This window comes from Hakea prostrata, chromosome 1 (assembly GCF_041222555.1).
Source record: "Hakea prostrata isolate BN-2017 chromosome 1, UWA_Hpros_2, whole genome shotgun sequence".
NCBI classification, from domain to species: domain Eukaryota; kingdom Viridiplantae; phylum Streptophyta; class Magnoliopsida; order Proteales; family Proteaceae; genus Hakea; species Hakea prostrata.
Window position 1 is genome coordinate 17,854,864 of NC_142600.1, and position 21,814 is coordinate 17,876,677.

The 21,814-nt window shown below is 37.4% G+C and overlaps 2 protein-coding genes and 1 pseudogene across 3 annotated transcripts; 2 read left to right on the forward strand and 1 right to left on the reverse strand.

Moving 5' to 3' along the window:
- Window positions 1-2,838: 2,838 nt before the first annotated feature.
- On the reverse strand, window positions 2,839-13,149 carry LOC149028000 (ubiquitin carboxyl-terminal hydrolase). 2 transcript variants are annotated; one of them, XM_089167681.1, is made up of 4 exons: window positions 12,888-13,149; window positions 11,265-11,543; window positions 10,152-10,396; window positions 2,839-3,510 (listed from the first exon to the last, which is right to left on the reverse strand). In XM_089167681.1, exons 2-4 carry the CDS (start codon window positions 11,506-11,508, stop codon window positions 3,160-3,162), a joined length of 840 nt encoding a protein of 279 aa, XP_089023807.1. In that variant the 5' UTR covers window positions 11,509-11,543; window positions 12,888-13,149; the 3' UTR covers window positions 2,839-3,159. The 2 variants fall into 2 exon arrangements, with proteins under 2 accessions (XP_089023807.1, XP_089023798.1); XM_089167672.1 differs by having other exon boundaries at window positions 2,841-3,510; window positions 12,827-13,146.
- Window positions 12,941-17,039, forward strand: LOC149028001 (small ribosomal subunit protein eS21y pseudogene; annotated as a pseudogene).
- LOC149028002 (uncharacterized) lies at window positions 13,285-21,195 on the forward strand. Its single transcript, XM_089167692.1, has 7 exons — window positions 13,285-13,541; window positions 17,494-17,590; window positions 17,674-17,728; window positions 17,817-17,867; window positions 19,289-19,380; window positions 19,482-19,559; window positions 20,693-21,195. The coding sequence occupies exons 2-7, from the start codon at window positions 17,535-17,537 to the stop codon at window positions 20,841-20,843; spliced, it is 483 nt and encodes a 160-aa protein (XP_089023818.1). The 5' UTR covers window positions 13,285-13,541; window positions 17,494-17,534; the 3' UTR covers window positions 20,844-21,195.
- Window positions 21,196-21,814: the final 619 nt, after the last annotated feature.

Genomic DNA, 21,814 nt, shown 5'->3' on the forward strand with positions numbered 1-21,814 from the left:
ACTTACACATGGGTATTTAAAAGCTCTTCAAAATTAAATGATTCTCATCCATTTCCGATGTAATCTCATGCAATGAAACAATGCAGCAGAAAAAAACTCTAATTTTGGTAAGTAGGTTACTTATTACTGGATGAGTAAGTCTTATATATTTATAAATAAATATGGTTACTATATAAAAGTTGTTTACAATTCTCAAATTTGAATTAAAAATTTAAATTTAAAAACTTTAATTTAAAAATCAAATTCAAATCGTGTTTGCTGCAAATGTGTGGGGTGGGAAAAAATGGGTGAAAAAAAAAATATATGGATTCCATGTGTAGTGGGATAAGGGAGAATGAAAGAAAAGGGTTTTGTGGAAAAGTAATAGTGGTTCCCAACTTTCCCACACCAAATATGTGTGGTTTTAAAATGGCTTGGGTGGGAAAGTTGGGCTACCACATCACCAAATAAGTTTCATTGATTCAAATAAACTTGTCTCTCATTTTTTCACCCCAAGCAAACAAACAATCTACTATTTTGAGATTTAAGGGAAAAATAAGAAATCTAAGCTTTTTTCAAGAATTTTCCCACCCCACCTTTATTCCAACAAACAAACTCAACTATGGTCTTTTTTTTTTTTTTTTTTTTAATTTAAAATAAGATGTCCATGCATTAAGGTCTCTATTTTAGGTATCAAATTAGTTTGCTCTAAATATATATTTTCACTATTAACCTTAAACGTGTGGAACTTCTATACTCTTGAAATTGTTTTGAAATTATTGAACTCTGTCTTCATGAAATAGTCATTTTTAGGTGAATGGGTTACCTCTGTAAGATTATTTCTATCAAAGATCACATAGATCGACTAAAAACACCTTAGTATGATAATGACACCAGATGATGATGAACATACCTTTCTAAGATTCTTTGAGATGAAGTGCAGTGAAATATCTTCTTAATGTCTCCCACTATGAACGAACTTGAGGTGGAAGTTGATTCTATGATCAATTTGATGTTGGATCTTCTCTTCTAAACTCCTCCCTAGTCATTTGATGGTATATCCTTTCTGTTCACTAAGCAGATGTGATTATGATTAGAGTTAGAGGAGGGACCTAGCATCTTTAAATAGGCAAATCCGTTAGATCGACCATCAAGATCTAACGGTCCCTATTAGCCCACACTAGCCAGTCCATGTAAGAGTTTTAGTAACCGTATATTACCTATATCAGACCAATAAAAAACTAAATCAAAGTATAACATAATCGATAAAGCTCATCTTATGTGGAATATTTAATTAATATTCTAACAACCTCTTATAAAATCAAACCAACCTTAGGTACATCTTTCTAGCCTCATTCAATATTTTCCAAGCAAAGTTGACGAAATTTTGTGTGATTTTACTTTTCGAAGACAACCAAATCTTGCTTTGCTCTCCTTGGGTTGCAGAGTTTCTGTCCAAAGCCTAAATCCCGCACCAGCATAGCAACTAATGGTACAAGTAAAAGAACAAAAAGCAAGCCCGGTGAAAGGATTTTGTGTAAACAAAATAATCTTATTTTCGATTCTACTAATAGCAATTAATTTAAATCTCGTTAGAATTTAGCCATTAATTTTATTAGATCTAATCATAATCATTGATTATTTTTTTAATCTCTAAGCTTTCTCCTAAAATTTCACTTCCGGTTAATAGAAATTTAAATCTCCTTTAGAATATTAGCCTTCAATTTTATCAAATCTTATCGTAATCATTTAATTTTATTTTTGAATCTCGAAACTTTTGATTTTGATTCTTACTAATAGCAATTTAAATTTTAAGTTTTATTAGTTGGATTTTAGAATTTCAGCCATTAATATTATTAGATCTAATCATAATCATTGAATTTTTTTTCTTCTTCTGTTTTCCCATATTTAATTAATAGACTTCAAATCTATGTTTTTTCTTATAATTTCTACCACAATTTCTTTCTTACCTTTTTCTTTCATGATTTTTTATCCCTAATTGATCTTATTTCCAACTCATTAAGAAGAATTTGAGCTATAGTTAAAGTATCAACAAGTTGTAGAATTTGATTGTAAACAAGTTGTAATTCAAATTCAAAATTTTGAATTGGTATTAGTTTTCACCACTCCCATGGCTTCTCCTCTGATTTCACCTACCAATGTTGTTTTTCTCTTACTTGTAAAGCTTGATCAAAGCAATTATCTCAAACTAATCCAGTTTCTCCTCAAACCATACCCAATCCCTCCACCACATCACCCGCCATTCCTAACTCTGCATATTCTCAATGGCACAAGTAATGTCAAATGATCTTATTTGGATCATCTCCTCCCTTTCTAAAAGTACTCTTTCTCAAATAGTTGGTCTCACCATCTTCCACGCTTCAAATCCGCAAAGGTCATTTCTTCTATGGTCCACATAATATATATGGTAAAAAAACATTAGTGCTAGTCTCCTCAAATGGTAAATCTTGGCTCTCCCTGCAATTTTGTTGTATAAACAACAATAATATTTACTGAAACTCAACGCTTTATAAGAGTGTTTCCACCAACCATTACAATAAGTAACATCCATGTCAATTGAATTCTCCACCATTCATGAGAATGAATCAGTCATGTCGTGCCGTCGTAACCTACATTCCGGAATAGAATCGTTCTCTCGATTAGAAAAGGACAATGGGCAACCAACAGGAAGAAATTGTTGCTGTATAGGATTGTGGAAAGAGCAATTCAGATTAGTTGGTCTGTCCTCAAAACTAAACTCCCAGCTTAAATTCGCCGACAAATTGCATTTGGTATGCGATGCGTTCTTGGTTAATTTCCCATTCTCTTTGATGAACATGGTTACTTTATCACAGGTTACTTTATCACACTTTGGATGCAGAAATAACTAAGCAAGCATATCAAGCAAAGTGATAGTTTCGCAACAATCAAAGCTTTTTGTCCAACAATAACTCCAACACAATATACAAAACTAATTTAACAGTTAAGATGCGAGAGGAGGTTAAAATTAGAAACTGACTCCTGAGAGGCAATTTGTTGCATCTTTGTAAAACAATATATTGCAGATTAATCAACAACGATGGGGGAATGACAGAAGGAAACCCCATATTCCCTACCAAAGCAATACTGGTATCAGGACTATAACTAAGAAACAGAGAGGTGGGGTGGGAATGCGACAATTCAGTAATAGCGAGAGCCAATATTGTAAACACGTCCTCCAGAATATGGGGGACCCCTTGACTCCATTCCCTGGCTTCTGCCAGCTCCAAGAAATTGAGCTCTTTCTCTGTACGAATCAAACTGACCAGAGGCATATGCTCGATGTGCTTCACCAGCGACAACTGCTGCAGGAACACCATAGTTTTGTGGGTCACTCTGGCCCATACTATTGTAGAGGTCCATCTCTGCTTGTTGATACTGACGCTGTCGTGCCTGTACTTCCCTGTGAAGGAATTCGTCCCTGCGAGTGCTATGACGTGCTCGAAGTGCAGTCAACTTTTCCTGGTACTGAGCATTGATCTCAGTTATTTTCTGGCAGAACAGACATCACAGAATATAACCGCGATTTAATGTCAGGACGAAAAAGAAATGGTACTTCTTACTTGAAATAATAGCACACATTCCATCAATTAGTATTCAAGGTATACCCTAATTTGCCATTATTCTATTTCCACAGTATCACAAAAATAATATCAATTAGATTCTACTCCCAAGAGTACAGTTACAGGGCCTGGTTGTTCAACACAACAATTGAGTCATTCCCTAAGTCAACAAAATCAAACACCATGATATGCAGGAGTTAGAATACATGGTTCCAGAAACCCACTCAGTAGATCATGTGCTATTAGATACTAAAGTAACAGCTTTTTGTCGTCCAGAATGCAGTTTCCCAATGGGACCTCTCTCATCTCATTCTGCTATATCAGAAAATTCTCCTTTCTCCAAGTCGTCCACCAATGCAAGTGAACTTTGTAGAGGTCACCACTTGCATGTGGCAAGAAATGGTGGACATGAGTGTAACCATGTTGTATATCCTATTCCCATCTCACTGATAAGATTCCTAGCTTAAATGAGTATATAACGTGGGTTATACTATGCAGGTCAATTAATGGCTCAAACTTCAAAATATTGAAAAATTACAAGAATATGATAACCTCAACTATGCAATGACGGAAGTTACTGGCATCTTACTACTTTTATAAAACCCTGGAGAAATACTCAAAGACAAATAATATCCCATTTTCTCTAGAAATTTGGCCCATAATGCGGGTGAAGAGCCCTTTATACCATGAAACACTCAAATCCAATCAACTTGGAGAGCTAGCAGCAAGTTCTTCAGGTTCAACAACACTAGTGAACATTATCAGCCCACCTTAACAAGAGATACAGATAGGCTAAAATCTTAACCCAACTGCCCGAACCACCCCTACTCAAGAAAAATTAAAAATAAGTAGATAAATATTACCCAATAACCGTTAGTATGCTATTATGAACACGTTCACAAACTCCCTATAGCACAATATCTAACTAACTTTATCAACCACTATTTACCAGTTATTATCAAAATCCACATGCCCTCCTTGCATTTGACCAGCTGCCATATAGATTGTACAGCATTTTATTTCCAGCCAAGTGTCTAAAAAATTGCTATGAATTTGTAATCTAAAACTATAACCGGAATAGGTCTAATCCCAGGCAGTATCATTATCAGATAGAAAACCCCCCCTTAAAAGAACACAAGAGAGAGAGAGAGCAATCAGATCCACAAGAGGATAAAAGGATCTCAAAAGAACAAGAATGATGAGACCTCAAAAGACAACCAAGAGGATAATCTCAAGTAAATGACCTGTAATGATGCAGTCCTAATTTAACAAGGGCCACTTCTTCCAAGATCTTTTAAGAGATGGACCAAGAAATGGTTTCTAGAAATTTTAGTTATGAGACATGGGGTCACTTGTGATATGAGCTGTGTGATGGGATGATTTGCTAGTAAGGATGGATTTGATTAGTGACAATTGAATTCCCTAATTGGATTGGTTGGAATGGAGTAGCATCATGGGTGATGGGGTGTTAGTTTTGGAAAAAATTAGAGTGGTGCCATGGGGTAGGTTCATGATATATGAGACGAAAAGTTACAGGAATAAAGCGAATTGGAGAGAATGTAGGTAACACCAAAGAAATATGATCCCTCCAAGTTTAATTGGGTTTGGGGTGATGTAGCCTCAATTGAATGAGTGCCAATTCTTTCAAGATCTTTAAGACAACTAACTAAAATGGGGCGGACAAGTTTGGTAATTGGGAAAAGGATCAAGTTAGGACTCTTGTGGTTAAAAGTCATACACTCTTAAATGATATTTAGGGTATCAAGGATACTTAGCTCATCCTATGGGAGATATGGGAGAAATCTCTTGAGATAGGAAATTGGGGTATAAAGGTGTAAGAATGGGTTGTGACTTGGAGAGTGTAGGGAATAATAGAGGGATATCATCCTACAAGTTTGGATGGGTTTTGATGGTTAAATAAGTACATATTAGGAGCTTGTTTTGGGGGCTTTAGGAGTACGAAAATTCAAAAAAATATTTACATCCTGCTATCAGATGTTTAGAATACGATAAAACTTACATCCCACTATCAGATGTTCAGAATGGGATAAAACTAGAGTCCGAAGTCACTAAGGATAGGGGGGTGATGTACCTAAAGTGTGGAACAGATCTAACGGTTAGATTGGCATAGATCTGACCTTGAACATTCAGCATCTTGGGAAGTCTGAAGATTCAAAAAAAATTAGGTAATTGGAGAAGGGAAATGGGATAAGTTGGGGGAGCCTTGTGAAGCTTTCGACCGAATGGAGATGAACTTTGTAGCCCATGGAGCAATTCTTAGATAGCAAGCACTAGCTCCCGGTGTGACTTCATAAAAAGCAATCAAAGATAAGATCGAAGAGAATGAAATGCACGTGGTGGTCATTATAGCGGTTCCTTCTGATCCTAGAAAACATCTGAAAAAAGCTGCCACAGAAATTTATCTATAGAAAGAATCTAGGCTTGACTTCACCAGAGACCTTATTTGTTTTTCAATCATGGACCTTCCAAATTGAACAAACACAACTAAACAGCAGCACACAAGAAAATGCTCAAACTAATAAGTTTTATTAATCATATTGAAGTTGGGCACCTTCCCATTGAATGGAGGCACTTATTTATAAATAATATATGGGAGTCTTTATCTGTGATTTGGACCCCGAGCTGGACAATAGTCTCTAACTTGAACTTAGAGACAAACTCCAAGTAGAAACTAATTGACTTAGACTAGGACACATAAAACTGAAAGAAAAACACAACAAAGACTATTCTGCCTTCATAACTTAAGTTGGGCAGAATTTACATTAATTTAACAAATTGTGTACTTAGCCTACTGCTAGACTTTTAGGCTCATGACCACATCAACCTATCAAACAAAGGCTCAACTACCTTTCCATTCTGGTGTTATGGAAGGAAAGCTGATTATCTTAACCGGTTAGGCAGCATACAAGGTCCCTGGCTGGTCCCACTGGACAGAAGAGATCGGTTGAGTGGTCTTATAGATGTAGTGCTATTCAAACCACAAGAGCTTGCCAGGATGGCTTGGTAAGCAAGCCACCAGTTATGCAGGCGCCAACTTCCAATTTTTTCACTTTATTTTATTGTCGTAAATCCAACCTGCACAAACAAACTTCTTCAACCGAAGTAGTTGATTCGTTCACTTATCCACCCTATATAAACAGTAATAAATGGGGTGATCAATCCATTATTGCCCCCTTTATTGTTTGGTTGTGCCCTCGTAACCAATAATAATACCAGTGCCCAAGATCAGCATTCTCTCGTAAGTCTTGCTTGCACTCTTATTAATTATATAATGGTATTCAATTGCAGTTCTAGCAACCCTACGATGATCCTTTAAGATCAAACAATTCCATTGAATTTAGTATGATTCCATACGTGATAGCATCTACTACATCAGGAATATCAATGAACCCAATTATTGCAATTGCTTTTAAAGGAAAATAGGCCACTTAAGCACTGGATCTGCATCAAAAGATAAAGCAAAAGGGAGGGGTAATTTTTGGGAATTTAAGGACCTAAAAAACCCAATAGATGAAGGCAGGGCAAAAGTGGGTACAAATAAAAGAGTGAAGATGAGCAAGAGGCACAAATTTTTATTTATTTTTTTTTTTTTTGGGGGGGGGGGTGGTGTAAAGGAAAGGGAACAAAACAGAGATCATGGGGTGCGACAGGGTGGGTTGGTGGGGGGTTTTACCATATTGGATTTTGGTTTATCTTACTTGAACCAAAAGGATGATGATGATGATAGATTATGTTTTTCTCTAGGACAACTACATTTCACATAGTCCTACATCGACCTAGAGAGGAATCCAGTGAAAGTTGCTGCAACTAGTTTAATAAAGGAGGATGATGGTGTGGAACTCTGATCATGATTGTGGTCGACGACACCAACATGGGGAGTTTTAAGGTTGTAAAGGCTCTTGAAGCAGACCAATTGCAGCATCCCTCCCTCTTCTCTCTTTTTTTTTTCGTTTCTTTTTGGTATTTTTTCCTTCTTTTTTTTTTTTTTTGGGGGGGGGGGAGGTTTCGTGGGGGAGGATTTGTTTTAGACTATCTATCACCCCTTTTTCTTGTCTCGAGCAGAAGGCGTTTTGCTAAGGGGAATCCAGAGAGACGTGGCTGGGGTTTAACAAACTGTAGGGTTTTTGTTGGTTGAGTTCTACTAGGAGTTTAACTCTATTAGAGTTTGTGTTCATATAAATTTATATTTCTTGTTACCCAAGTAAGGGTATTTTTATGTAATAGTGTTCTTTCCACTTTATTATAAATAGAGGACATGAGATCACACTGATAAAATAAAGTCATTTTACCACAATCAGCTTTCTCAACAGTTTCATTGCTTTTTTTCCCTTCTCTTTATTCCCCTTTTAATAATTTTGTTGTTACAATAAGAGAGAAGGGGAAGTGAAGGTGGGTGAAGTTTTGCTAGGAGGGTGGAAACTAAGGGAAGGTGTTGTAACTGGAGTTGAAACGTGGTTCTCCTCTCCCTCCAACCCCCCCCCCCCCAACCCAAAAAAAAAAAAAAAAAAAGAGAGAGAGAGAGAGAAAGTAGGAGAGCGGAAGAAGAAAGAGAGAAGTGAGAGGGCTTGACACAAAGAAGATGGTTCCTTTGGCAACATCAAGTTGGTCGGTGGCAATTAAGAGAGGGGAAGCTAGAAAGACATCCGAGCTGCAGTAGAGAGAAGAAAAAGGGGTGGAGGAGAAGAGTGTAGATGCATAGAGCCCTCAAAGGTGTTAAGTTGGTACTGAAACCAAAACCACCAACATAAAGCCACACCATACCAAACTATTTCAAAAACAGTATAGGACGGATTTGAAAATAGTATTGAATGTGGTACAATAAGGAAAATGTTTCTAGGTTGAAACTGAGTATATATCATAGAACAAAATTCCATCAAAACTAGCGAAATTTCCACCGAAATTTTCCATTTTGAAAAATGCGAAACGAAACTTATGAGGACAGAAAAAGTCCTTAGTTTCGATCGAAACTGTCGAAATTTCGTCGAAACTTGGTTCAACCCAGTTGGACCAAATGGTTGGAAATTGGGAAATCGGAAGCCAGGAAATTCGTGGAAACCGGGAAATTTCACGGCGGGAAATTTTGTGGAAACTAGTGACTTTTTCTTGTAAATTTTATAGTTTTCCCAAATTTTCAATTTTTTTATTTATTTCATGTTTCCCCAAATACCCCGTCCATTAGGACTTCCCTATCCAAATTGCGTATTCCCTCAGGTTGGTTATCTTAAGCATATTGATGACCAGACTCATAAAGTTACAGTTGTCGATTAACTTGACAACCATAGGCATAAAAGGTCATAGGATGTCTATGTTCGTTGGTTAGAGGAGAGGATGTTACAGGCATAGTACTACTCAGCTCACAGGATGAATCCACTCTTGGCACTCCTCTTAACACTAAGTTGTATTTTCCTTTTATTGTCAATTATTTTGAAGTTAGAAATTATATATTGAATGTTATGTGCTTAAGTAGTTAAATTTATAGTGTACTTTTTGGACAACTCTACATTGATGTTATGTACATTGAATGACATATCTACATTGATTTTTTTAGCAAAATACAACAAATGTATTCTTTATATTCTAATTAGCTTAAATACAGGATCCCACCCCAAAATACTCTCTAAAACCTATCGAAACTTGATGTCGAAACTTGTACGGAAAAGTCCTTGGTTTCCTCGAAATTTCCCAAGCTTCCACCTAAGTTTCCCATTTTCACCTAGTCAAAACTTGAGTTTTCCTCGAATTTTTTACCATGGTATATATTGAAGCCATATTGTACATACCGTTTGGGGGTACACACATTAAATTAGAAGAAAATAAATAAAATAAAATATATATATATATATATATATATATATATATATATATATATATATATTTGTTGACCAATTGCACTAATGAACACCAAAACCATCTACTACCAAGACTGTAACACTTGACACCCTTACTCCAGAATATTGGAAACACAATGCTGCAATACCACTCAATTCAAATGCTTGAATCACTGACTACACATATATCTACAAAACCCAAATAAAGACTAATTTAACAATCCCTTCCTTAAAGGTAGACTAACCAAAACACACACACACGCTAAAACTATTTATCTAATAATTATTAAACAAAAAAATCAAATATTTTATGAATAAAAAAGAACTTCCTAAAGCCTAATAATCCAAACATCCATACTGGTTGCAGTCCATATCCCTCTGGACACAATTGGGTCTATGTTTATCTGAATAGTGAACCAGCATCAGTAGGTTTCCCTATCTGCATCACTGACATTTTTCTCTCATAAAAACAAAATCACTGCTGCATATTGAAGGAAGAAACTTACTTTATGCAACAGTGTACATATTTCTGTGAAAAGCAGAGGACAATGTACCAACCCCACTGTCACCACAGGTTAATGCTTTTTCATTCCAAGTAACAAAATTATATCTCACAAAGACACTTAATTTAACATTTCATGCAGCCAGAATTCCCATCATCACCAACTTAGAACAAAAGATGAGAACAAACCAATATGATATAATTCTATATCAAACTCACCTCCCTATGCCTAGCATTTTCTGCATCTTCAGCATCATTCTGTTCCTTGGTCAGTTTCATAATCTCATCCAAGAATTTCTGTTCAAGACCTTCAAGTGTCTGTACTGAACTGTTGTCCTCATACCCAATTTCCATATCTTGCTCATGGTTTTGATTTCTTGGATCTTTGTCTTGTTTCTCCATAGCAACTTTAGAATCTGGTCTCTGACCCTGATAATAAGATCTAGCTGGATCAGCCCCCTGACCTGCATAACAACATGTATGGCCCAAGTGAGAACCAAAAGTCCAAGAAATCTAGGAAGTATCAATGTTATTAGGCTATATTTTCTGCGTGAATATAGGATAGTTTCACTACTAAACAGCTAATTGTTAAAAAAAAAGGGGGATGGAAAATCTAAAATATACTAACTACATTAACAATGTAGAGTAAACATCCACAGGCAGTCAACGCCGATAGAGGCTTTGTCTGTTTCATTGACCCTGCAGTCTTGCTAATCTTTCAATTTCACCAATAAGCTCATCTAGAAAAGGGGGGAGACAAAGCATTATACAGAAAGAAATTTTCATTTGCTACCTTACTGCAGCACACGTTCACTTGCTACTGCAAATAACTTTAACTAATTGAAACATACGCATTAATATTCGAATGCTTCTTATTCTCCCACAATGAAAGCATTTTTTGGACTTCACTATTTCATATACTAAGGTATTTCACTTGGAAAGAATTCTGAACTACTGGACACTGGTTCCAGTGCATGAGATCTTGTAGAACCCACAAACCAGGCTCTTATCAATTAGCATTATAAAGAGGATATAAACTAGAGACACTAATACCATCAGATCAACTCTTCACAGACAAACTTGGGATTTTCTATTGCATGCAAGACTGATTCAGTATCATGCAATCCTTTTCTATCAAACAAGAAATGTTGCACAAGATGTGCATGGGAGCAATGTGCACTGGACATGCCCCTAACATCATTTTTGAAAGCCCAGGGTGATAAACTGCTACTTCACAAACCTGAGGATTCTTTTCAGCTCGTTGAGAAGCCTCAACTATAAAGATATTAGAAATAGACAGTAGAAGTAACAGGATGAAAATTTCTGACTTGCCTTCACTGTATACATGAGATGACATTGAATTTGATGCTTTTGGACCATCCCTATCCCACTGCCATTGTCCTTCTGCTTTGGAAGCCATATAACGCTGCTCTTCTTCAGAGGGCAAAGCATCTGGATGTCCAGGAAAATGGTTCATTGCAGAGTTGTGTTGCATTCTCTGGGCAGACATGTGACGCATCTGGGCAGAAACATATGCATCAACTCCAGAATCAGGATACTGCCCCAATCGCCTCATTTTGAGTTATTCACCAGCACAGATTGATAAGCAACCTAACAAGACAACCAGGAGATTAAACTCCATTATTTAAAAGAAAAAACTAGAAGCATACATAATGCGAATATTTCTTTACGATATAGTGCAAGAAGAGCAAAAATAAACATTAAAAAAATCATCTCATAACTTTGCAATAGTCTCAATCCCTCAAGATCAAGGTATGCCAGGCATTAGGAGGAGTTTAGGTAGGATGAGCCCTAGGTTCAAACTATACTCCTAATGAGAAGAATAAGGATGACCAATGAAGCATAATGGAATCATATTGTGCATTAAAACACTCGCACATCTTGACAATTGCTACTTAAAACCATGACTGAGAAACACATTTTAGGCATACCCAAAGATGCCTTCCTAGTTCCTACACTAAATAAGTGACTCCGATTGCAGCTTCAGTGGCATGGTAAAAATCAGCAGTGATGGGGCTCAATAGACAGTTGGTCATGCATTCAGTAAAAAGTTCACAAAAAGTACATGAAGAGGAAAACCTCTACTTTAACAAATGAAAACGAAACTAAAAAGTATAAGTGTAGCTATCAGAGTCCAGATAACACAAATACATAGAAAGAAAAAAGGGGGATGACATAGCAACAAAAACAAATAGTGCTATTAGACCATGGAAGCTGGAGTAATCCAATAAGACATAATCAGATCAACGTAGAAGCATATAGCTAAAAATTCATTAACCATAATAGTATTTTCAATACTGCAAATTTACAAATTATTTCATAGAAAGTCAAAGATGTTCAAAGGTAACACCGCCTCCCGAGATACGATGCAGTGAAAGGCCCAAGTAGCACCCCCACAGCTTTTAGCTGTTGCCTGTAAAGGGTGTTTCCATTTTTCTAATAAAATGAACAGCTTGAAGAGAAATAAGAAATAATTGTACAACCTCGCCCGAAGTCTTCTAAATTTCCCTTAACATCTCTATCTCTAATTTTAAAATGTAAATATCTGCTAAAACAATGGGAATGAAATGTAACCAATTCTAGTTATGAATGCCCAACTATGTATCGAACATGAACTAGTGATGATTTTACTGCAAGGAAGAAAAAAAAACCCTAGCTGCTTCAAAGCGAAGGGAATGAAGAAAAATATGATAACCAAGTTAAGGGATGGTATTGAAGAAAGGAGTAGCTTAGGAAAAAGAATACCAAAATCAAGAAGGACGAACAGACACTCGCATACAAGATTAAAAAATTAGAAAGACAAAAAAAAACAGAAATAAATTTCAGACGAAAATTCAATTAGGAAACGCATTGACAGATTAGTGGAAAGATACCCAAGTTACGCCCTTGGCCGATGCTTCGTTCTTCGATCTTACATAAAGTTTCGGTACCAACCTTGTACAACGCTGAAGCTTGAACTCAACCTCTACACTCTTGGCCGTGCAGGCATGGTTTTGGGGTTCGTAGTTCTTACTGTGCGTCTGTGCGTGGCTACCGTCCATAAGACCAGCTCGCCATATGACATCTTACACTCAAACCGATTCGGACCGGGTCGAATCGAACCCAACCGTGCGGCTAGGCGTTGTTAGCTACACTGATTTGGAGCTGTTTCTTGTGGTCAGACTATTTTTAGCACAAAATCGATAAAATCTTGTTTGGAAAGTGGGCTGAAAAAATGTGTACTGTTCAGACGAACAGAATCGGGTGTTTTGACACAATTTTAAGTCGTACCCAAGAAGCTCCACAATTTAAGTTTTTTGAGCACGAGCACACTCCGGGCAAAAATGCTGGCACACATGGGCCAAAGCGCTAAGTGAGGGTATCGAAGTAAATTTACCTTTCAAACACAGTTGCCCTAAAACCATTCGTTCGCGCGCAAGAAAACCTCTCTGCTCTCTCTCTCAACGAAAACCCTCAAATCGAACGAGCAAGGACAAGGTATACTCACCGTTCACCATCGATCGCAGGTCGAAGCTACCGGAGATCAGAAGAAAAGTCGACACCATCTCTGCAAATCAAAAAATCAGTTACGGAAGCTTCTCGATTGAGGTATTTTGACCCAGCTCTTCTCTGCTCTCTTCTCATCTGCTCTTCTCTACTCTCGATTTATGTTCCCCCCCCCCCCCCCCACCAGACAACTATGGAATCATATCTTGTTTTCTACCTCTGTGCGATTTTCGGCTTGGTTTTAGTGCTGCTTTTTTCTCGTGTTATTCTCTCTGCTGTCTAGGTAGGTGATAAATGTTGTAGGAAGCAACCCTATAAAAGCATGCTTCACAAGAACAGGAAGTATTTAGGAATTGCAATACGATTCGAAGTCTGTTGTGAAATACTCTGCAAATCATTAGAGTGGAGTATCACTTTTCTAAAAACACTTGTTGCTCTTCTTCTCCGGCGGCTTCCCACTGCAATCACAAGGTTTCTCAGTTTACTGTGTTGAGAACTCAAAGTACTTGAAGACAGGCAGAATGAAGAGGGGCAAAACATGGATTTATACATTCCCCAGGAAATGTTATGCCACAAACAGGTTGATCACTTCAAATTACCATGCATCGGTCCAGATTAATGTTGGTCATTTGGATGAGAATGGCCTTTATACCGGCCAGTTTAGTACTTTTGTTCTTTGCGGTTTTGTCCTAGTCAGGGAGATGTCGACAATGCAGTTGATCGTCTGTGCCAGAAGAAGAAAGCGGAGGTTCGACAACAGTTAAAGAGAAGGATTAAATTTAGGAGCCTGAGGGGAGTAGAAATGAGCTTGTTTTGACTTTTGAGGCTATCTTTAGCTATATCTTTCTTTTCTTTTTTCTTTTCTCGCTGGGTAAAAATCTTTAGCTAGTATTGAATGCTTGAAAACAAGTGATACAGGTTTTATGATTTTTTTCCCCAGCATAATTTTGTGATACAATTTCGTATTATCCCTGTAACTACTCGATGCTTGAATTTCAACAGTTACATCTCTGTCAGTGCATTGTTTGGATTTTATTTTGTGATACAATTTTGTTGAGTTTAGTATTTGGGACATGGACTAATGTGCCTGTGATCAAGCTACATACTGTTAATTTATCCTAGTTATTTATGATTTCAGAAATAGTTAGCAGCAAAATTCCAGTGAAATACTTCTAGAATATTTCTTTAGGCATCTTGCTAGATTGTTTTGAGTTGTGAAACCTCACATTCCCTTGGTTGTTTACCCGGACACAGGCCTGCAGTAGCTACTACTGTTGCTTGTTGCTCCCTGTCAGGGGAGGGGTGGTTGCCGGCGGGGTATGGGAAGAAGATGGGTGAAGGGAGTCCCTTCACCCACCTAGGAGTTGGGTCACTTGTGAGTGAGAGAGCATTTTAGTGTTTTTACAGGTATAGGGGTATATGAGTCATTTTACCACCAAACTTAATGGTCATGGGCTTATCCGTTGAGGTATTCATTCAGGTGGGTGTCGTGCAATTTAGCCCCACTCAAGTGGGCAGTCAAGAATTAGAGGGCCACTTAAGTGGGTGCCCTACAAAAAAAATCAAAAATATATTGTTTATCGATGATACTGGTTAGACACGGATCGATACATGTCGACAGTTAACGAACCAGATTCCAAAAAATGAGGGTTTCTTTGAGGGTTTCTTTGCGGAGGCGGAATTCAACTCTCTCGACCTTTGACGCTACAAATTGCAGATTAGTAGCCTCCTCCTCTTCTTCCTTGTGCTTCTTCTTCCCTCCTTCCTGCCACCGCACCGCCCACACTCCCTGCTAGGTGCCACAGCTATCCCAGCGTTCAAGGACAGAAGCACATTTCAGGGTTTCCTCCTAGAGATCTTCAGGTGAAACTTGAACTCGTAGTCATATATCTATGCATTATCAGTAATAAAAATCCGAGTTTTGTCACTTCGGTTGTGATTTTTTGTTCTCCTGTTTGGTACGTTGCAGTCTCAAATGTGATTAGGAATTAGGATGCAATGGCTTCCTTGGTAAGCAATTCAGTTTGGGGTTTGGATGGTGATCCATTTTTCTTTTTATTCAGGAGGGAATTCTTGTTTCTAAGCGCTTGTTCAGGCTATAACATTATTTACAGGAATCTTTGGTATCATCCCGAATTCCTGCTTTTAATGTTTATCTGTTTTTGAGTTTTATTATTGTGATTCTTTTTTCCTGTTTAACTCCATTATTTGTTATAGTCTATTTGCTGGTTTTGAAAACCAATAGCAAAGGGGTTATTTGATTGTAATAGACCAGTAAAGAAACCAACTAGGGGCTAAAACCAATCCTACCAATAGTTGATTGGTTTATCCATGTATAGGGTGGTGGAAAACACAAAGGAGCATATTTGCAGGGCATTAGTTACTGCTGTTGATTACCTTGGAAGTTTTTCCATAAATGTGATGAAAGTCAAGCCTAGTAGTGAAACTATTGTGCTGTACTGTTATTTTGTTCTTCTCAGCTTACTATTGATTTGATCTGTGAGTGTACCCTGCCAGAGTTTGTATTGTTGCTGATTGTCCAAACCATTGTCTGTCTCCCACACCAAACCTAGCCTGCTTTCTTCTTTGTTGCCATTCTTAAGTGTTTTTAGGTTGCCCACAAGTGAGTGGCAACTGATATTTTAACCAACACCGGAGTCCAGTACTTTAAGCTGCAAGCTTTGAAGATCAGCTGCAGTTTTCATCTAGATCATCAATCCTGAGAATCATTGAGATTCCCAACTCTCTTGTGCACGACTCACATCCATATTACCCCATGTTAGCCTCCTTGACTGGTTTGGATATTTTCTTTTCTTTATCTTATTTGGGTTGAAGACTCGCTACTCCTTATCACCTAGCTCTAGAGGTCTAAGAAGGTTTTCTTTCTAGAGCCCACGGATTAAAACCACATATGGATTGATTCTTCTTAATTCCATTTGTTGAGTTGGTTGTGTGAGTTGCCCTTAATCGCCCAAATAAAACATTCCTCTACATGTAGTTTGCATCTCTTGGGTGATTCCTATGGAGTGGCTGAGTATTTATTCCTAATATCTTTGAATTGTTTTTTTAAAAACTCCTAATTCCTATGCAATGGCTGAGCATTTTATCTGATGTTGCATATTTGTAAATTTACGAATATTGTTCCATATGTGTTGTGCTTTATTTCATCTGTTTTCTATGGAATTGTTGAGTATTTTGTCTTATATTGCATACTTGTAATTATATGCATTGTTTCTGCAAATGTATAAGTCGGTTGCCTTATGTTCCATGTATGCTGTCAAATATGTTGTCAGGCTTTGGACATGTTATAGCCTTAAGATCTTTTTGGCATCTTAGATTAGATAGATGGTGTTTGGAGTTTGGACCTTCTTTATTTATGGTTATGGTGATTGATTTTGGAATTGTCGTATTAGTTGATATATTTTGGAAGCTTAGGCTTTGGAACTTTTAATAGATGTAAGATATATGTCACTACTCTGGGATGTTTAATTTTTTCAAACATTAGATGTAGGTATTTAAGTAATGTTCCCTCAATTTACAAGAATATACTGCTGTGTTAATTCATTCCCTCTGTTTCAATCTTTTCCCTAAATCCCATCTCTCCCTTTTTTTGACAGTGTTGCCATTATTCCCCCCCCCCCGCCCCGCTTAAAATGTGTCCTTTCATCCCCTTCTCTTTCTCTTTTTACCAAGCTTCCTCTTTTGCTACCTAAATTCTATCTCTCACTTCCTTCAACTGTCCTTGTATCTCATCAGGGGCATCAATTCCATTGGATTATCTTTCCAGGCGAATAGGATCCTTAGGATTGGATTTTTTTTTCCTTATCATTTTTTTAATGCATTTCTCTTTATGACTCAAATATGCACCAAACAGTTACCTCTAATCAAAGCACTTCTAGATCTGTTTCTAAAAAATCACTTTGGTGCCATGGTGGAGTCTTGCTGCAAAGCTTTGCAAGTGGCAACTGCTTTTGGACTTTAGAACTAATCCTTTGCTGAATAATTTTCCCATCATGTATCTTTCTACTTTTAATTTGTCTTACCAAATGTGCAGGCAATATCTGTGTTGAGGTGAATTCTTACTCAATTATTGACATGACAAAGTTTCGGAAGCTTGGCCGTCCTACCGGCCACCGTATGTCGATGCTCAGGTTTGCTTAATTATCTCATTAATTTTCATGGCTATGCATAGCATTTTGGTTCTGATTGTCTATCATCTTTCTTTTTTTGTCAGAACAATGGTATCACAGTTGGTAAAGCATGAGCGAATTGAAACTACAGTTGCCAAGGTCAGTTCCAGGCTGGGGGCTTTTGGGGTTTCTAGCTCATTTGTCACTACCATTGTATTTGTTATTACTTGTGATGTGTTCATTTCAGGCAAAAGAAATCCGACGACTTGCTGACCACATGGTTCAGTTTGGGAAAGAGGTCTGTGTAACTCAGTATTAAAAACTCATTTTGGCAGCATTTAGATTGCATGATGTAGAATTGGATGGGATATGCACCTTCTTTCTAGTTTCTATGTCTTCTGAATTTCAAATTGTAGATTTTTGAAATCAGCATTGGACCGAATATGGAATGATCTGATATGAGGAAACTACCTCTTGTGAAACAGGAGGAAAGTCTCTGTACATTTCCCCTGCAGCAGCTGAGCCTTGTGCATGGGGTGCTCTTCTTTTGTCATTTTTTTTTAAAAACATAGATGGATCAGAATTTGACCTGTTTTGAAACGTAGTGGTAGAGAAGGATCCAATTTTGACTCTTACCCATGGATCTTTTTTGAATTCTACCCATCCATTTGTTATCGATCTTCTACTTTCTGAATTTATTAAGCATTATATTTAGCAAGTGTCCAGGTTTTATCTTGGTCTCTTATCTTCTTCATGCTCCTGTCTGGGCTGGGGATGCCTCAAATTATGCTCCATTGGACCAACATGCTTGCCACATCTTTAGACCATGCTGGGCTGGCCTGTCCTGCAGTTGCATATGGACTCTCAAGCCACATTAATAAATCTTTAAATTTGCCCCCACCCCCAAAGAAAAGAAGAAAAAAAGAGATATTTTGGTTGTGCACTCCTGGTTGGCAGTAACAGTGGAGCCTATTGTACACCTCATGTGATATTGCCGTATGAACATATATTGTTTTGAGCACTATTGTGAAGTTCTGAAAAAAGAAAAAAGCAGGGAAAATATACATTAATTGATCATCGAACATAATGTTAGATTATTTAAGAAATAGTTATAGTAGCAACACAAACTGCGAAATACCCAAGTCTTCATGTCCCAAAGCCCAACAGCATAAGGTGCTGCTATGAGCTATGTTGTACTAGATTGAGTCTACTAGTACTAATGATGTGATGGAGCTGGGTGCATTGTTTCCTGCCTCACTGATAAGTTTTTAAACTTATGCTATGTTTGTTTGGCAAGAGAATGGAAGAAAACAAAAAAGAAGACCCAGTGGGTTTGTAAGGGAATGGTATTTTATCTGGTCTATGTTTGGCAAGAAAAGTTTATTTTTGCTGTTGGTTTATGAAATTTTCTTGGGATTTTAAAACTCTCTCCCCACTCTTTGAGTTTTTTGACAAAACCTAGATTTATATGGTAATATCTTGCAAGAATGTCTTTCGTTATCTTATGCCAACCAAACACTTACTCAAAAGAATTTAACTTGTTATTGATACTCTTTTTTGGTTCTTTACTTCCATAATCTGGCAGTTAAAAGCGTAACCTTAAGAAATCTGTTGGTGGGATTGGGCATAGCACCCATTGAATTCCAGACCAATTCATAAATTCCAGGGTCTCTTCATTCTTATTTCTGGGTCTTTTAACTCATCTTTGATTTATTACAGGGTTCTCTGTCTGCTGCAAGGCATGCTGCTGCTTTTGTACGAGGTGATGATGTCATTCACAAGCTATTTACGGAGTTAGCCTATCGCTACAAGTAACGGTTTTTCTTTTACACCTCAACTTTCCCTTTTCTCCTTTCGTTCTGGTTTATATGTCATCAGTATAAGGCCTAGCTGCATATTTGTGTCTTACCAGAGATAGAGCAGGTGGATATACAAGATTACTTCGAACTCGCATACGAGTTGGCGATGCTGCACCTATGGCCTATATTGAGTAAGCTTATGACTTGTTCCATTATTGATTCCTGCAGCCCCCACAATCGTCGTCCCCTCCCTCTGTCCTGTCCCCCCCCCCCTCTCTTTTTTTGTTCCTGGAAACCGTTATAGTCTAGTATAGTTAAATTGTTATGCTTCATTTCTACCCAAAAGAAAAAATTGTTACGTTCATGAGGTATGATCATTGCCTGGTTAGACTTTCGTCCTTGTCAATGATTAATCCATCATTAGAGTTTAGAGGAGTCATGTTCCAATATTACAGATGTATTAAGATGGATGGATATGGATCTACTACTTTCTGGTTTTGAGCACCACCCTATGGCTGTTGGTGCTTCACAAATCCAGTGGTGAACCTTCTGGCAACTGGGTCTGCATATTGCTGATGAGGCAGACCCACTGCTGTAGGCCTTTATGTACGTTAAAATTAAGATGAAACCAAAATGAAAGTTTTTATAATATTTGAAATTCTTTAAGTGTGTAATTAAATCAATCATTTAATCACCAAATTACTTGGATTTTACAAGTGCAGAGTGCCAATGTGGAAAATTCACTTCACTTTTCGATACTATATGAAATATATTTCATGATGCTATTGGTTTTATCTCAAGAGGTTTGTTAGAAGAATGTGACATATGTTTCTGATTCTATGTAAATGTTGTCATTTTCTAGGGAGAGGTTCTGGAGGAGGGTATTATTGGAAACTTAGAATTAGGAGTGGCGGACACAATAGACATTTTACTGTTGGCAGTGCTACAGTAATTTGAGTTTTGATGTAGAATGTAATTTTGCAACAAAGGTGGCATTGTGGCTATCTTTTGTTATATATTTTATTACATGGCCTTTCCTTCTTGAGCACTTGTGCGTGCAGGTAATCGACCCACAATTGACTGCAACATTGGTTTTACTTGGATCAGTCAGCATTTAGAATAAATACATGGGGACATTTATGATAAATCTATGCCCCTGATATCATTACATCTTTAGCCAAGCCTCATATTTTATTTTACGTTATTTATGGTTGATTTTCGCCCAACCAGACTGCCTGTAAGATACCTGTTGTAATTAGTTTGTGTTTTCCGGTGACGGTGACAGTGACATTGACGTGTGCTTATTCTTATTGGTTCGCTATAGGTTTGTTGATAGAGAGAATGAACTTCGGCAGGCCAAGCCAGCAACTCCACCACCACCACCAAGAGCACCCATGGATCCTTGGACAAGGTCTCGCTTGTGCCGGCAGTTTGCACCTCCTAAAGAGGATAAGGCCTCGGAACCTGAGATTTAAGTAGGTTTCCTGTTCGAATCCTCTGAGTTTCTTTTTTTCCTTTAGAAAAAAAAATTTTGTGCGGTGAAGGTGTCTCTCCTTAGCCAGCAGTTTGCACATCGTGAAGAGAGAATAAGAACTTTGAACCCGAAATTTAAGTTAGGTTTCCTGTGTGAATTCTACAAGGTTCTATTCTTTTCATGGGTATGGAGTTTTTGGGTTCCCCCCTTTATTTTTTATTTTTTGGGGGGTTGGTTTTTTTTTTTTTTTTTGGGGGGGGGGGTGTTGTGGAGGTTACCTTTCTTGTTTTCTCATCTACAATTGTTGCTGATAACATGGATTCAGTGAAAGATGCAATAATTTTGTGGGGAAATGCACATTTGAACTTTTTCTTAAAAATGAAAGTTTGGTCATCATTCAGCGAATTGCCAATTGGGAAGATGCTATCGGTACTAAAGACATGGATCTAACTTCAAACCACGATTATATGTAAAGGTTTTTATATTTTGGATCAGTTTGTAGGAAATTCATGGATTTATAATGTAATTTTTATGTACGGTTCATAATTCTACATGATTATTGGTCTAAAGTTTCATAATTAGATTCATGATCCTGTAGCTTTTAAATCTATTGAATTTTGTAATCAAAGACATTTTTAGGGTGTAGAGGGTGAAAACCGTATGATGCCCAGGATTTTCATAAAAATAAATAAATAGGATGGCGTTACTGAGAGGTGAGAAGTAGATAACCCCATGAAGGGGAGTAGTGCAGCTTTCACTGAGAGCGCCCCTCTTAGGTGCAATCCCAAGACTATCCATAGGCACTCTAAAAATAGATTCCAGTTCCTTGTGGCCATTTTAAGAGCGGTTGGGCTTGTGGGAAACTGAAAACCTAATTGAACTTTCAATTCTAAAGTTATTTTCATTCATTTTGTTGCGAATGTTTGATCCATTGATGCGAAACACTGAAGCGCTTGAGAACTTCCGACTGTT